Source organism: Mercenaria mercenaria, chromosome 17 (assembly GCF_021730395.1).
Source record: "Mercenaria mercenaria strain notata chromosome 17, MADL_Memer_1, whole genome shotgun sequence".
In the NCBI taxonomy this organism is placed as follows: domain Eukaryota; kingdom Metazoa; phylum Mollusca; class Bivalvia; order Venerida; family Veneridae; genus Mercenaria; species Mercenaria mercenaria.
In genome coordinates this window covers 33,382,631-33,399,183 of record NC_069377.1, presented here as the reverse complement: position 1 = coordinate 33,399,183, position 16,553 = coordinate 33,382,631, and the positions used below count along the sequence as shown (strand labels likewise).

Here is a 16,553-nt window from a genome sequence, read left to right as displayed (position 1 = left end):
AAACTAGAGTTATGATATAATAGTATTCTCTACGTCCGCAATCAAGGCCCTAAGCGGGGTAAACATTTGAAACAACGCCTTTACGGAAATTCAGCCTGAAATTTTCATGGGTAAAAAAAAGTAAGGTAATGGCAAGTGGCTACAGTTCCATTACTAAAATACTATTATCATTGAAAAATTTAAATTCTTGTTAAAATCGACGAATCTTCAATTACCAAAAACTAGAACGTGTGATCATATTTAAGATACATCTTCCGATAAGGGCAGACATTTCCTGATCCATAGGAAATAGAGTAAATTTGCTGTTTTTTTTTTATTGTAAAATTGAAATATTTTTCACGAAAAAACACCAGATACAAATATTATCACGAGCAGCAAAGCCACGAGTGAAAATGTAAGAGTGAAAGATTTTGATCTTGCATGTAAAAAAAAAAATCTTTATTTTTATTTCATGTTTTGGTTACATTTACTAATTTATAGAGCAAAAAATATTTGATATTTTTCACTGTGAAAATACCAGGTATATTTAACTCTAATATTTCTCTCTAATATTTCACTCTAATATTTCAATAATTCACCGAAAACATGTAGTAATGTGCTTTATCTATGCCTTATTATGTCCATTATGGTACTACTGACAATTATAATGAATGACGGACAATACTGACAATTAATTCTTTCGACGATTTCTTGCAATTATTAAATAAAGCAGTTATATTAAGGGCTGATTCATTCTTTTTAGAAGGACATTCTGAACTGAATGTGTGCAAAAATGATGCAATAAACGTTGCTTAGTATATGGTAGCCAAGAACTTCTAGGGAAAGAATTTGTGTTCTTTAAGGACAAGATTTATGGTTCGTGTACAACATAATTATTACTAAGGTTTCTCTGTCAAAATGGTTATTTTGTCTTTTCTACAGTATTAAATTTAAAAAAGTATATATTCTCTTAAATGTTCAAAGATTGCTCAGTGTATGAAGATTGTATGATTTATTAAATATTGTTGGGCCAATCTCCTTGATAGTGGTCTCCCATTATAGTACAGAGACCTTTGACATTACAAGTATTTATCAAGATTTTATAAATCGTTATTTTATTACTTTATGTTACATTGTTTCGAGTGTTTTAAGAGTTTTAAAGCTAATGTGGGTGACTTAATGAAAAAAAAAGAAATTAATATTAGGGCATGTGATTATCATTGTCACGTGGTATTTGTGATGGCAGTGATTATTAAAGCGCTAGGGCAGATAATCGCTTATGGGAGCTTGATGTTACACGTATACGTAACTATAGTGTACGTCAAACAAAATTAGTATTGCGGTGAACCTTCACAATAAAATAATATCTGTATAGATCTACATCAGGAAGTCTTATCATGTTTCGCTTCGCTTGTTGAAGTAATAAAATGTTTGATTCTATTATATATTTACACATATTTCAGCCTGAAAGGGAAGTTTTGATATAATAACTCGATCAAGTGGTTAAAATGCCATATAATGATATGCATTATACACATGCCAATCTGGATTAAACGTTTGACGTATTTATTTTTAATTTAATGTTATAAAACAATCGTACTTAAACAAGAATTTCATAGCACCATGCTGATATTTCAAATGAATAGTTTGTCATAAAACTTTATTTAAATCTAAGGTCCGTTTTCGTCTACATTTAAAATCTGATATTTTGGTCAGTTTGCTTTATCTTTGTTTCTTGTAGATTTAACTTAACTCTCCGTAGCTGTAGAATTTAAATTCTCAATTTATTGTAAATATAAATAATTTTATGCCGACGTTTTACAAAAAAATAAAAATGCATCTTAATTATTACCTCCCTTTATCATATATAAAATTTTGATAAATACCGTCTGCAAATTTTGATTGGAACTTAATTTGATTAATTCGGACATATATTATATTGGCTACATAAATTAGCGCATAATATTATAAACAATTAGATTACTTACTACTTTATGTACACTTTTTAAAAAAAAAAAAATGTTCAATTATTTTGTTAATAATTTAATGTTATTCCTTGATATATATAACAAAGTTTGCCTTTATCATGGCAGTATGATTTTTAAGCCTTTGAAACTTTTGTATTTGAATCTTCAATAATTAATTTGTTATTTCCACTTCTTTGAATATTATTTACTGGCCGAGTCTCTGTGGAAATTCATGTATCATTTGATCCAGTTAATTAATGATGAGTTTATGTGTATTATCTAAATTATAACGTCTGCAACTATTTACATTGAAAAATAGTATAATAATGTATAGTATTTAACACACATAGACGTATTATTTCATGATGTACTTTTATCAGCCATTTGTGGCGTCTAAACGTCGACGTCAATTTGGCGCGTCGACGTCATTTCCGTATTTCACGTATCATTGTGTAAGTTATTGTCAACTGAAGAAGCTTATTAACCACTTCTGTGCCGAGGGCCGATTTTGGGCCGATGTTGTTTACTACGTTGAGTGCCAAGGGCCGATTTGGGCCGATTTGAATTGAATAGTCCTGGCATTCCTTTAATATGGGAATAAATCGTTTTCGTGCAGAAAGGTATACAGTTGTTTCTATGGACATGCAAACATAACAACGTAACAGACTTTTCATGACGTAACATTAGTAATGACGTCACGCAAAAGACGTTCATGTTATATTGTATCCCGCCAGAAACATTCTGTGTTCTTACGTTTGACGTTTATAGAAAACTCGAAGGAATGCGATTCTGAGGGGGAAAAACGTTTGTTTCATTTGGAAATAGCGAAATAATGTTTTAAGAAAATTTTATCTGCTGTGAACAGTTGGCTGTGAAGATATTTTAGATATTAATTTTGTTCTAGAGAGTAGTTTTACTTTTTACATATCTAAATGTCATAGAAGCTAGATATTTGAAAAAATATCATATTTTATGGAATCAGTTACACCAGGCAACTAATCTTTGAATTTACAGAGAAATAAAATGGAATGTTATACAAAAGCACATGTGATAAATATTCTAAATAGAGACGCTTAAAGCTCAAACTTGTACGAATACAGGTGCGTAATTAATTCAATGAATGTATGTGTCAAAATATAGACCATCAAAGGTGTGTACGCGTAAATAAAATTACATGCTGGTATGTTATGTTGAGTTCTGTCCGAAAAGTATATATTATTGTAATATTATTGTATACCGAGTCGCCAAAATTATAGAAAAGCAAATTTAAAAAGACACTTATTATATGACGGAAACGTATGCGTACGAATATTTTAATCCCTACCTATCTGCTCCACCCCTTGCCTGTTTTTAAAACTGTTGTCAAATAAACAGTACTTCGGTGAATAGACTTAAGTTAGTAACTGAAGCAAGTTTTCATTTGTTAGATAGTAAACCAAAGTTTATGAAAACAGTCTGAATATCTGTAGGACTAACGACATCGTAATTGTGATTAATATCAAGCATAAAAATAAAATCTTAAAAATCAACAAATAAAAAACAAGCACGCGTATGCGTTCGCGCAGACACATGCAAGAAAAAAATTACGCCACAAAAATGCACTTGTGCAAACACATATATAAGACATACTTTTTAAATTATAACTGGAGATAACTTTAGATGATAAACCTTATATGGAGATAAACAGCCTGAAACCTTTATTGCTTTTACACATGTATATCAAAGTACAGGGTATATTACAAGCTGCAATAGTAACACTGTTATTTACAATATTGATTTATATGAGCCGCGCCATGAGAAAACCAACTTGTGCATTTGCAACCAGCATGGATACCGACCAGCATGCGCATCCGGACGTACGGGTATATGGGTATTTATGTGGCCACTCTATTGTTCTCTCTATTGTTCTTTTAGCCACGTAAAAGAAAAATAGCCACATAAAAGCCTTACGGAATGAATGACATCAAAGAAAAGTACAGTTACCTATTGTTCCTATAGCCATTTAAGTATACAAATGTGAGCTCGCGAAGTCTGGTCAGGATCCATGTTGTTCGCTTTTAAAGCCTATAGCAATAAGAGAAACCGTTAGTGAACTGCATGGATCCTGACCAGACTGTGCGAATGCGCAGGCTGGTCTGGATCCATGCTGGTCGTTAAGCCACTATGACGGTTTTCTCATGGCGCGGCTCATATATGTGCTTAAAACAGCTTAAATTTCTTTCTAAATTTCTGTTGATTGAATTTACTACACATCCTATTACCAGTATAAAGACGTACCTTCAGTAATTCGTCATAGACGTCACATTTGACGTCAATAATAAATGACGTCAGATAGCGTGCAGACAGACGCTTAAAAACAAAATGGCAAGGCCTTGGTTTCGAGTACTGCCACCAGAACCTGAGAGAAACTTGAATTTTCAAGAAAATGTTGGAGTAAAGAATATGCCGCCTAGAGACTCGGATCCAGTAGTCTATTTTCTCCTTCTTTTTACCTCAACTTAATCAGAGAAATAGTGAGACAAACTAACAGGTGAGTGTAAGATGTTACTGTTTAATTACTTACATATGTGTTTTATTAACACTGAGTTAGCTAAGGTCTCGGAAATAATTGCTACGTTTTGAAAAGAATTTAGAGTTTGATGTTTATAAACTTTACGGATCTTTTAGAGCTATTCGGTTTTTTTTTCAATCCATTAGGTATGCACGACGGTATGTGCGTAACACGATACTAAGACGATTTTCCCGAGCTCATAGCTGGCGACCGGTGACTTTTTCGGAAATGAAGGCCTTCATTGCTGTAATACTTAACATGGGAATCGTACGAAAACCTACAATACCAGAATATTGGAATAGGAGAGACAAGACCCAGGCCACACCGTGGTTCAGACAGGTGTTTTCCAGGAATCGTTTCCAGCTTATACTGAAGTTTTTTCACGTAGTGGATAATCTAAAAATACCAGGACGCCAAAGCCAGTTGTACAAGTAAGCTTTACTACATAATGTGTACTATCTTCACGAGTGTTCCTTATCATTGCAACTTTACAGTCTGTCAAAACCATATAAGAGCCGCGCCATGAGAAAACCAAAATAGTGGGTTTGCGACCACCATGGATCCAGACCAGCCTGCGCATCCGCGCAGTCTGGTCAGGATCCATGCTGTTCGCTTTCAAAGCCTATAGTAATTAGAGAAACTGTTAGCGAACTGGTCTGGATCCACGCAGGCTGGTGTGACAGGAAAGGCCGTACCGGCGACAGTAACCATCAAAACAAATCAACAACCTTTACAATATTTACAAATTTATTTACATAAGATGATTATTAACAATGCATAGATGATATGAAAAAAAAAACACAAAAAAACTGATTATAAGAAAGAAAAAAAAATCAAAGTTCAGTATCTCCGGATACAAAAGATCTAACAGTTCCATTCTAACGTGACGTGTCACAGTTCTTTAAGGTAGTAGAGGTGTAATAGCAATGTTTACAAAATTGCATTTGCATGGTATATTCTTAAAGATGACCGTGTTTTGCACTGCATTGCAAATTTTAAACAACTTTTACCATGCCGTTTTTTCTAAATTTTGTATAACTTGTGGTATCTCCTCTAGCTCAAGTAGAGAAAAATTTCAAAGTGATGGACGCTATATAAAATGTTTGCAGAGAACTCATTTTACCATTAATTTTAATAAAAGAATCATCAAACTATAGTTAAACAATTATTAAACACAAAATAAAAATGTGGATATCATTTTATATAGTGTTCCTCAAGTAAACGGATTTAATGATACAGAATTCTTATTTCAACGTTGAAAAAATAAGATCGAATCCTTGTTTCTGTTTTGAATTTTGCTTACTTCATTCAAAAATTACCTTGGGACAGATGTAAATCCTACCTAAATTTCTTCCACAATATGTAATCTAAAGAATGGAAGCAAAATAGAGAACTTTTACCACATGTAACTCAATATTTTTACAGATGTGTAACTCTACCCCTTCTGTTTAAGTAGTAAATTCACTTTGAACAGCAAGAAATCGCTTAGCAAATGTTTTTTTTTTCATTTTTGTACAATAAATCTATCATAAGTCTTGAAAGAAGTAAAAACTTACTAGAAAAAATCGAAAATAAGGGGAAAAAAAATTTGGTCCCAGTAGGGCTTGAACCTACGCCCCCCTGAGAATTGCAGTAAATGTGGGTTTATGGTAGGAATTGAATACTCTTCAAAAAGGAGGTACTCTATTACACATCTACTACCTTAATTTAATTGCGAACGTAGCACAAACAATATCAAAACGTATCTTGAAATAAAGTCCCTTTAAACGGTGAATACGTTGATTCCGTATTGGCTCCCTATGGTGGTAGGTGATTGCACCCCTGAGCTGACTTCAGAGGATAACAAAAATCATCGTCTTTGCGGTTTACGGCACAACCATGGGACGAAAGCTCTGCGCTGGGAAAATCACATCCAGGCGAGTGAAGACAAGTGAACCTCGGGCATTGTACTTCCGGGTTATGACATCACCAGGTAAAATCGTCTGGCGGAAGAAGCTCGATCGAGCATAAATTTCTAGCATGAAATAATTCAGACATAGATTCGTCTATAATGTCGGAAGGTGGTGTGCGCAAGGCATATCTAGTACAGTCTATTTAAAGGGTAATGTCCCGCCAAATACTAAATTTCATGGGAGTCACGGATAATCCGTATGCTATGACTATTGTCATTTTCACGGGATTCACGATATAGCCGGGAAATCTAACTACATTGGCGCGGATTGAAATTGACAATTTGAGGCCCATTATAGTGGTTTTGGGGATAAAAACACGAATTACTGAAGTTTATAAAATATCAACTTTCTTATTACTGAACAGAATTTAATGAAATTTACATGGAAATTTAAGTTATGAAATACAGAAAAATATGAGAGGTATTTTATGCGCGAAATCTGACATTTACCTCAATAACTCACAAATTTACAAAAAGATGATGCAATACCTGCATTTACACTACAGATAAATTAAGGCCCGTATGTCAATTTGTGACAGCTGGTCTGGATCCACGCTGGTTGCAAACCCACTATGTTGGTTTTCTCATGGCGCGGCTCATATGTTTTCTACGAAAACTGTGTCATGACAAAATATCATTGTCTTTCTAGCCTACTTTGGTAACTCTGGGTTGTGGGCTTGTTGACGTCACATTGAATAGCGGGCTGACGCAATTTCTATGTTTTTAAAATTAGCTAATAGCGAAAATAACATGTTTTCTTTTTATTTTACACTAACTGATAAACAACAAGGAGATGAATAAATAAACTAAGAAACTCGTAGTACGAGTGTAATGAGCTACATTTCATTGATAAAAGTATATTATCAATTTTCATGGAAAAGCACTATGAAGACATTCATACTGTTCACGACGTTAACATGTTCTTATTTCAATCTACATAAAAGATAAAATGTTTAATTTGATTTTGAAGACGAGAATCATCAGTATAAATGCGAACTTTTCATGTGATTCTAGGCCGGACCTGAAGTTCAAGCCCCTTTTAGACTTTGCAAACAGAATGTTCCAGCATTATTACACTCCTTCCAGAAATCTGAGTAAAGATGAAACCTTGGTAGCAACGAGAGGGAAAACGTCAATGTTGCAGTATATTCCTACAAAGCGAGCAAAGTTTGGTGTAAAGTTCTGGGTACTTGCAGATAGCCTTAACGGATATGTCCAAAAGATGACTTGTTACCTCGGAAAGTGGTTCGAACCAGCTATTGTCGGTCTACAAGGTACCCGAGTCGTGTTGGATCTACTGTCAAATTGTAATTTGCTAAATAAAGGATATCATGTTGTGGTTGATGGTTTCTTTTGTAGCATTGACCTTGCAAAGAGGTTGTTGCAGGTCGGTACTTATGTCACGGGCACATTACGTGCCAATCGACCAATGCCCATAACTATAAAAAATGCCCGTCTAGATTCAGGTGAAACCATTTATATGCGTCAGGGTGAGATTCTCATAACAGCATACAGACCAGCAAACCGGGCACGAGCTAAACCTGTGAGGTTGTTATCAACAGCTATTGCTGCACGTGATATACACGACCGTTGCCCTGCCATTGTTCATACGTATAACCATTATATGGGCGGTGTGGACGGTGCAGATATGCTGCTTAGTTTTTATAATGGACAGAGAAAGACAATAAAGGTATGGAAAAAAATGGCATTTAACATTATACAGAGAATGGCCCTTAATTCTTATGTGCTTTACTCACAAAACACACAAGAGAATCCCATGTCTCGTTTGAGATACATGCAAGCAGTAGTCAGTGGTCTTTCAGAAGAACATCTTAGAGAGAGAAACCAACCTCCAGTGGTAGTGCGGCGGGAAAGACACCGTCACCAAGAACTGAGACTAGTTGCAGGTAGGGCACTGAACATATTACCCGTTAGTTGATTGTAGTGAAAATTCTAGCCAAAAAAAGTTATTTTATGTATATGATTTATTTCATCGGACTTTATGTCTTGATTTTGTTGTAGCAAATTCTGCGCAAGTACTAAAATAAAACTGAGGCAGAAAAAAGTAACCTGACTAGTAAGCAGAAAAGATGTCAGATTTATTACTTTACGGATGTGTTTTCCGGAACACCCTTTACTAACTTGTTAATTGAACAAGTGTCACCGCAGTAAATGTATGCAAGAGTTTTTGTTTATACCAACATGATTATGAATGAAAATCACACATAGGATGTCAAAGATCAAGTATTTATACATCTAAAATAATGAAATGTTCCACTCAAAATATATCTTAATTGATATTCCAATTACATTTCAATACTCTTACGTCTGCACTTTTTCATTGAACTAGGTGGACGCGAAAAAGACTGCGCGGTCTGCTCAAACCGTAGGATGGCAAGACGAAGATCAAGGAAGGAATGTTCAGTTTGTCTGCGCGGTTGCCACAGAGTCTGCTGGCAAAACCATGTGTTGTCATGTAAAAGACACGAGGAGTGAAAAAAATCGTTTGATATAAGACTTACTTATTCTAATGAGTGAGTTTATTTGTGCGTGCGTGTGTGTGATGAAAACTTATTTTTGTGAGAGACTTCTTCTGTGAATTATTTAAATATTGAAAGATGATAAGATTTATGACTACCAGAATGTGTGTGCGTCAAGTTTGAGGCGTTTGAATTTTTTGTTTGTCAACTTCAGGTATGTATTGTATAAACTACCTTTTTCATTTATCAAACACTGGTCACGCTCATGAATAGTGCCATAAAAGATATTAAACATTTCAACATGGAAACAGCTGTAAGCATGTGTTCATCAGCAAGGACACATTTTAACAGGCAATAGTATTACAGGTTATGCCGCATAAATGTTGAATGCGTTCTCTAACTTTTTTCTTGTAAATTCACTGCTTATGATATATATATACATACTCAACTGAACCTGAGATAAACAATTCTCGAACAACCATTCACTTTATACTTTTTTGACACTGTCCTAATAGTACTATGGTAATTGAATCAGCACGTCAATTATTACCGCCAATTAATCAGATGACGTCAAATTTCTTTATCGGCTTTCGACGTCAGCGACGTCACTTTGGCATCTTTTGAATTTTCCGTTGGCAGCGTGTGGGTCATTAATGGGAATAGATGTAATAAACCGTCTGATATCTTATGTAGCAGTTTCATTAAGTACACATGATAAAATTTGTAATGTTTAAGTTAAATTAAATACAGTCCCGTTTAAATTAACGGTAGCATGTGTCATTTCTGTTTATAAATTATGGCTCATTAATGTATAATTTGATATTTCATATTTTATATCATCGGCTATAAACGAAGAAACACGAAGATTTTAATCATTTAAAATTTCAGGACTGAAGCATCGATTAACGCATTTAATGCCTCGTGGTGGAGAAAAAACCCCATCTTTATCCGATTTAAGAATGTTCAATCGGAATGGGTGGTATCCAATCAGAACACTGCTGTGTATTATATTGATCAGACCGTCGCCTTGACTTTATTTATTATACTTTACCTTCGAAATTTATTCACTGCCATTTTGGATACCGAAGTGTAAGTATCTGTGCTAGTAATTTGTGTTCAAAGACAAATACTGCTTCAAGTTTTATTGACATTATATTAATATAGCTTACGAAGAAAGAATAGATTACTCATTATGGAACCATATCACCTAAATGTATCTTACGATTTAATAACGAACAAAATATGGTAGTTAATATTTTCGTCGGTTGAATCATTGTCACGACGCGTATAGTTATTACTTTAGCTGAACTTCTCTTGAAGGTGTGCGTGATACTATAAATACGTGTCTGAGTCATATACATTATGTCTTAGGGCAAATCGGCACAGGCAGCTCTCGATAATCAAAGCGCTGAAAGTCTGTATGAATTGTATCAAATCGCAGAAAGTGTACATAGGTAGTATCAAAGCGCTGAAAGTCTATCTGGGTTGTATCAAATCATTGAAAGTCTTTATGGGTAGTATAAAAGCGCTGAGAGTCTATTTGGGTTTTATGAAAGTACTGAAAGTCTATATGGGTATGTCAAAGCGCTGAGAGTCTATATGGGTTGTATCAAAGTACTGAAAGTCTGATTGTGAAATTTGAAGTGAGAGGTTTAATTGCTTATCCGATCTTATTCGGATAATTAGGCAGGTTGGCGGCGTGGTGGTGGTGGTGGTGGCGGGTGGTGGTGTGGTTGCGGGTGGTGGTGGTTGTGGCGGGAGGCGATGGTGGTGGTGGACGTGGTGGTTGTGGCGGGTGGCGATGGTGGTGTAGGTGGTGGCGGTGGCGGTGGAGGTGGAGGTAGAGGTGGTGGTGGAGGTGGCGGGTGGTGGTGGAGGTGGAGGTGACGGTGGTGTTGGATGTGGAGATGGAGGTGGTGGTGGTGGTGGAAGTGGAGGTGGCGGGTGGCGGTGGCAGGTGGCATAATAAATTGTTAAATATACATTTGGATGTTATAAAGTTTAAACAACGTGCTTACAAACGGATGAAAAGTAAGATTTCGTAGGTATAAATGGTCTAAAATTGTATATAAATCCTAAAATTTTAATTGTTTAATGATATTACTATTAGAACAAACAAAATAATTATAGGTTAAAAAAGTAGTTTTTTTTCGGTCAAAATGTTTCATACCTGTACCAGTGTAGTTCTGGACTGAAGCATCGAGTAATGCATTTATTGCTGCATGGTGGAAAAAAAAGCCTTATCTGATTTAAGAATGTTCAATCGGAATGAATGGACGGTATGACTAACTCTGATGCATATTATATTGACCAATCAGAACGCCGCCTTGACTTTATTTATTATATTTTATAGCCGAAATTTATTCACTGCCTATTTGGATACCAAAGTGTAAGGATGTGGAAAGTGTTTGATACCGCTATAGTCGTCCATTAAATAAAGGATAACTGTTGTATATACGCGTGTGTAATTAGGGTCAAACATGAAGAAGACAAATACTATTTCCAGTTTTATTGACAATAATGACGTATTCTTGCGACGTTATTGATTTATTTATCTAAATATAGCTTATGAAGTCATTTTAAAAGATTGATTGCTCATTATGGGACCGTGCGACATTATCTAAATATAGCTCATTATTCAATAACGAAGAGAATATGGTAGTTAATACTGTCACGGCGCATATAGTAATTCCTTCAGCTGTCGTATCCGATTGGGTAATTTCAACGTCATTATGTATTTATAGTCACACGAGTCTAAACATGTTCTTAGAATTATTGAATGGGATACGAACGTTACCTTTTCGGTCATTGTATAAACTACTCTGATCTTTCTCGAGGGTCTACAGTTGTACCTTAACAACCCGATGTCGTAAGTAAAGGTTTTTGTAAGTTCCACGCGATTTCCGCATCGTTTTACTATATCGGGTTTATTCGAACATGGTGCGAAACATTACGTCACTATCGAAAAATATTGACCCGTAGGTACGGTACATATTCGAATGTTTTTCTATTGCGTGATTAGAAACGCTGAACGTTGTTTTCATCGTTTTTTGATGGAATAACCTAGTTGAACGATTACAATTAATTTTTAAGCCATTACGCTATAAAACATGTATAAGTCATATGCCTTCAGGTCCTTATATGCTAATGAAAAACGAGATGACACTGTTTCTAAAGCGGGGTGTTTACTACTTTCGCTTAATACTAGTTGTTATGCTTCGACTTCTGTCTTTAAGCAAAATGTTATTGCACTGACTTATGTTTTATATGGATCTTATACTTTTAAAAGTATTTAATAAAACGTTTATTTAGTTGGAATGTATTAATTGTGCTTTTAACGTATAAAGCAATTACACATGAAATGGGGAGCAAACTTTTTAAGCGAGAAATTTCATTTTCATTTGGGATAAAATATTTCAATCATTTCCAAAAATTGCGATATCAAAAAAAAAAAAGACATTCGTAATGACTACGTCCTTGACAAAATCATTATAGTTTAAACAGGTTATTTGTGAAGAATGTGTCTACGAGGTAATATTATTTTAGATATTGATACTACCACATCTCAACTTTACATATGTTCTCACATGACCTTGTAGTTACTATTATAAAACTATCATAAGAAATACTCCTCGACATATATTATTATTATCATTCTATTATTAATACTATACTATTATACCAGATTTTTATAGCGCCATTTTCATAATAAACACGTTCAAAGGCGCTTTACGTATAGCATAACTTAGCCTAGCTCTTTGCGAATAGGCAGCCTGGTTCTTTAACATGCCCGGTGTATAGCGCCGATACACGCACAGCTGTCTTTCCTGGGAAGAATCAGTTACAGGCCTCTTAGTTAGGTGATGGAAACTCAAGAGCATCTCAGAGATTTCAAGTGCCTGGACCAGGATTCGAACCCTGGAGCTCTGGATTGACAGTCTAGAGTGTTACCACTAGACCACCGGCCCACCAAATTCATTTATAAACAAAAATGTTTCTTTGGTAGAACTAGACATATTGATCACATTTTAATTTAGGATTGGCAAGATCAATATTATGTATTCTTGGGCAGATTTAAATACACCATGTTGTCACATAATATAACTTTTACTTTTAAATCATGCATTGTGTCATAACGATAGTACTATTAGCGATTTCTAATTTCTGAACAATGCAACACTCAATAAATGATAAAATATCGGTAATTAAGACAATTTTAAATTGCGGTTTGTTAAATTTTATTTCAGTTATAGAATACATCAGGTGTGTTTGAAGTATGTTTTGGAAGCTCTTGTCTCCATTCCCTATCCTACGCCCTTACAAACACTTTATTGACATACTCTTGCCTATCCCATAATTATTTACAATGTATCTGACCTGTCAAAACATGTTCCCGGATTTCATTATATTCTGTTCACGCCTATGTAAGATTAACATAAAAGACTGAAACATGTTTTGACAGGTCAATTAAATAGTACAATAGATGAAAACTACGGATATTTTGACCTTTGAGCCGCGCCATGTGAAAACCAACATTGTTTGTTTGCGACCAGCATGGATTAAGACAAGCCTGCGCATCCGTGCAGTCTGGTCACGAACCATGCTGTTCGCTCACGGTTTCTCTAATTGCAATAGGGTTTGAAAGCGACCAGCATGGATCCTGCGCAGGCTGGTCTGGATCCATGCTGGTAGCAAACGCACTATGTTGGTTTTCCCATGGCGCGGCTCTTTGTATAATTTAGTTTAATGAGTAAAGTAGATAAGAGTGAATGTAAAGTTTTCAAAATATTCAAACTCTAAAACAAAGTTCAAAATCATTCCTATTTCTTAAAAGAGTGCGGAATATTGTTTTATAGAAATGAAAAAAAAAATAAATGAAAAAGGTCTATTTTCTACGATAAATCTTAAGACAATAGTTCATATACCAGCTTCGTCTTTTCAAATCTAAATTATAACATACCCGTATGTGATAACTAATTCTTCTTTATTAGGTTGAATAAAAGTCCTTTTTTATAATTATGCCTTTCTGTACACTTCATTTGTTGTGTTACATTTCTGGTTACAATTTCTTCTCACAAAAATGTAAACACTTTTTGTTTCAGACATTCAGACATTGTATATCCAAACTAGACCTTCAATTAAATGCGTAAATAAAATGGTATTATTCATACCGTGTACATTATATCGGAATATATACCGAAAAAGAATATTTTGTCGGTCGCGTGTAGTTTAAACTAGAGTTATGATATAATAGTATTCTCTACGTCCGCAATCAAGGCCCTAAGCGGGGTAAACATTTGAAACAACGCCTTTACGGAAATTCAGCCTGAAATTTTCATGGGTAAAAAAAAGTAAGGTAATGGCAAGTGGCTACAGTTCCATTACTAAAATACTATTATCATTGAAAAATTTAAATTCTTGTTAAAATCGACGAATCTTCAATTACCAAAAACTAGAACGTGTGATCATATTTAAGATACATCTTCCGATAAGGGCAGACATTTCCTGATCCATAGGAAATAGAGTAAATTTGCTGTTTTTTTTTTTATTGTAAAATTGAAATATTTTTCACGAAAAAACACCAGATACAAATATTATCACGAGCAGCAAAGCCACGAGTGAAAATGTAAGAGTGAAAGATTTTGATCTTGCATGTAAAAAAAAAAATCTTTATTTTTATTTCATGTTTTGGTTACATTTACTAATTTATAGAGCAAAAAATATTTGATATTTTTCACTGTGAAAATACCAGGTATATTTAACTCTAATATTTCTCTCTAATATTTCACTCTAATATTTCAATAATTCACCGAAAACATGTAGTAATGTGCTTTATCTATGCCTTATTATGTCCATTATGGTACTACTGACAATTATAATGAATGACGGACAATACTGACAATTAATTCTTTCGACGATTTCTTGCAATTATTAAATAAAGCAGTTATATTAAGGGCTGATTCATTCTTTTTAGAAGGACATTCTGAACTGAATGTGTGCAAAAATGATGCAATAAACGTTGCTTAGTATATGGTAGCCAAGAACTTCTAGGGAAAGAATTTGTGTTCTTTAAGGACAAGATTTATGGTTCGTGTACAACATAATTATTACTAAGGTTTCTCTGTCAAAATGGTTATTTTGTCTTTTCTACAGTATTAAATTTAAAAAAGTATATATTCTCTTAAATGTTCAAAGATTGCTCAGTGTATGAAGATTGTATGATTTATTAAATATTGTTGGGCCAATCTCCTTGATAGTGGTCTCCCATTATAGTACAGAGACCTTTGACATTACAAGTATTTTATCAAGATTTTTATAAATCGTTATTTTATTACTTTATGTTACATTGTTTCGAGTGTTTTAAGAGTTTTAAAGCTAATGTGGGTGACTTAATGAAAAAAAAAGAAATTAATATTAGGGCATGTGATTATCATTGTCACGTGGTATTTGTGATGGCAGTGATTATTAAAGCGCTAGGGCAGATAATCGCTTATGGGAGCTTGATGTTACACGTATACGTAACTATAGTGTACGTCAAACAAAATTAGTATTGCGGTGAACCTTCACAATAAAATAATATCTGTATAGATCTACATCAGGAAGTCTTATCATGTTTCGCTTCGCTTGTTGAAGTAATAAAATGTTTGATTCTATTATATATTTACACATATTTCAGCCTGAAAGGGAAGTTTTGATATAATAACTCGATCAAGTGGTTAAAATGCCATATAATGATATGCATTATACACATGCCAATCTGGATTAAACGTTTGACGTATTTATTTTTAATTTAATGTTATAAAACAATCGTACTTAAACAAGAATTTCATAGCACCATGCTGATATTTCAAATGAATAGTTTGTCATAAAACTTTATTTAAATCTAAGGTCCGTTTTCGTCTACATTTAAAATCTGATATTTTGGTCAGTTTGCTTTATCTTTGTTTCTTGTAGATTTAACTTAACTCTCCGTAGCTGTAGAATTTAAATTCTCAATTTATTGTAAATATAAATAATTTTATGCCGACGTTTTACAAAAAAATAAAAATGCATCTTAATTATTACCTCCCTTTATCATATATAAAATTTTGATAAATACCGTCTGCAAATTTTGATTGGAACTTAATTTGATTAATTCGGACATATATTATATTGGCTACATAAATTAGCGCATAATATTATAAACAATTAGATTACTTACTACTTTATGTACACTTTTTAAAAAAAAAAAAATGTTCAATTATTTTGTTAATAATTTAATGTTATTCCTTGATATATATAACAAAGTTTGCCTTTATCATGGCAGTATGATTTTTAAGCCTTTGAAACTTTTGTATTTGAATCTTCAATAATTAATTTGTTATTTCCACTTCTTTGAATATTATTTACTGGCCGAGTCTCTGTGGAAATTCATGTATCATTTGATCCAGTTAATTAATGATGAGTTTATGTGTATTATCTAAATTATAACGTCTGCAACTATTTACATTGAAAAATAGTATAATAATGTATAGTATTTAACACACATAGACGTATTATTTCATGATGTACTTTTATCAGCCATTTGTGGCGTCTAAACGTCGACGTCAATTTGGCGCGTCGACGTCATTTCCGTATTTCACGTA

General features: G+C 33.8%; 1 protein-coding gene across 1 annotated transcript; it reads left to right on the top strand.

Moving 5' to 3' along the window:
- Positions 1–7,797: 7,797 nt before the first annotated feature.
- LOC123559104 (uncharacterized) lies at positions 7,798–9,105 on the top strand. Its single transcript, XM_045350919.2, has 2 exons — positions 7,798–8,355; positions 8,799–9,105. The coding sequence occupies exons 1-2, from the start codon at positions 7,878–7,880 to the stop codon at positions 8,942–8,944; spliced, it is 624 nt and encodes a 207-aa protein (XP_045206854.2). The 5' UTR covers positions 7,798–7,877; the 3' UTR covers positions 8,945–9,105.
- The last annotated feature ends 7,448 nt before the right edge of the window (positions 9,106–16,553 follow it).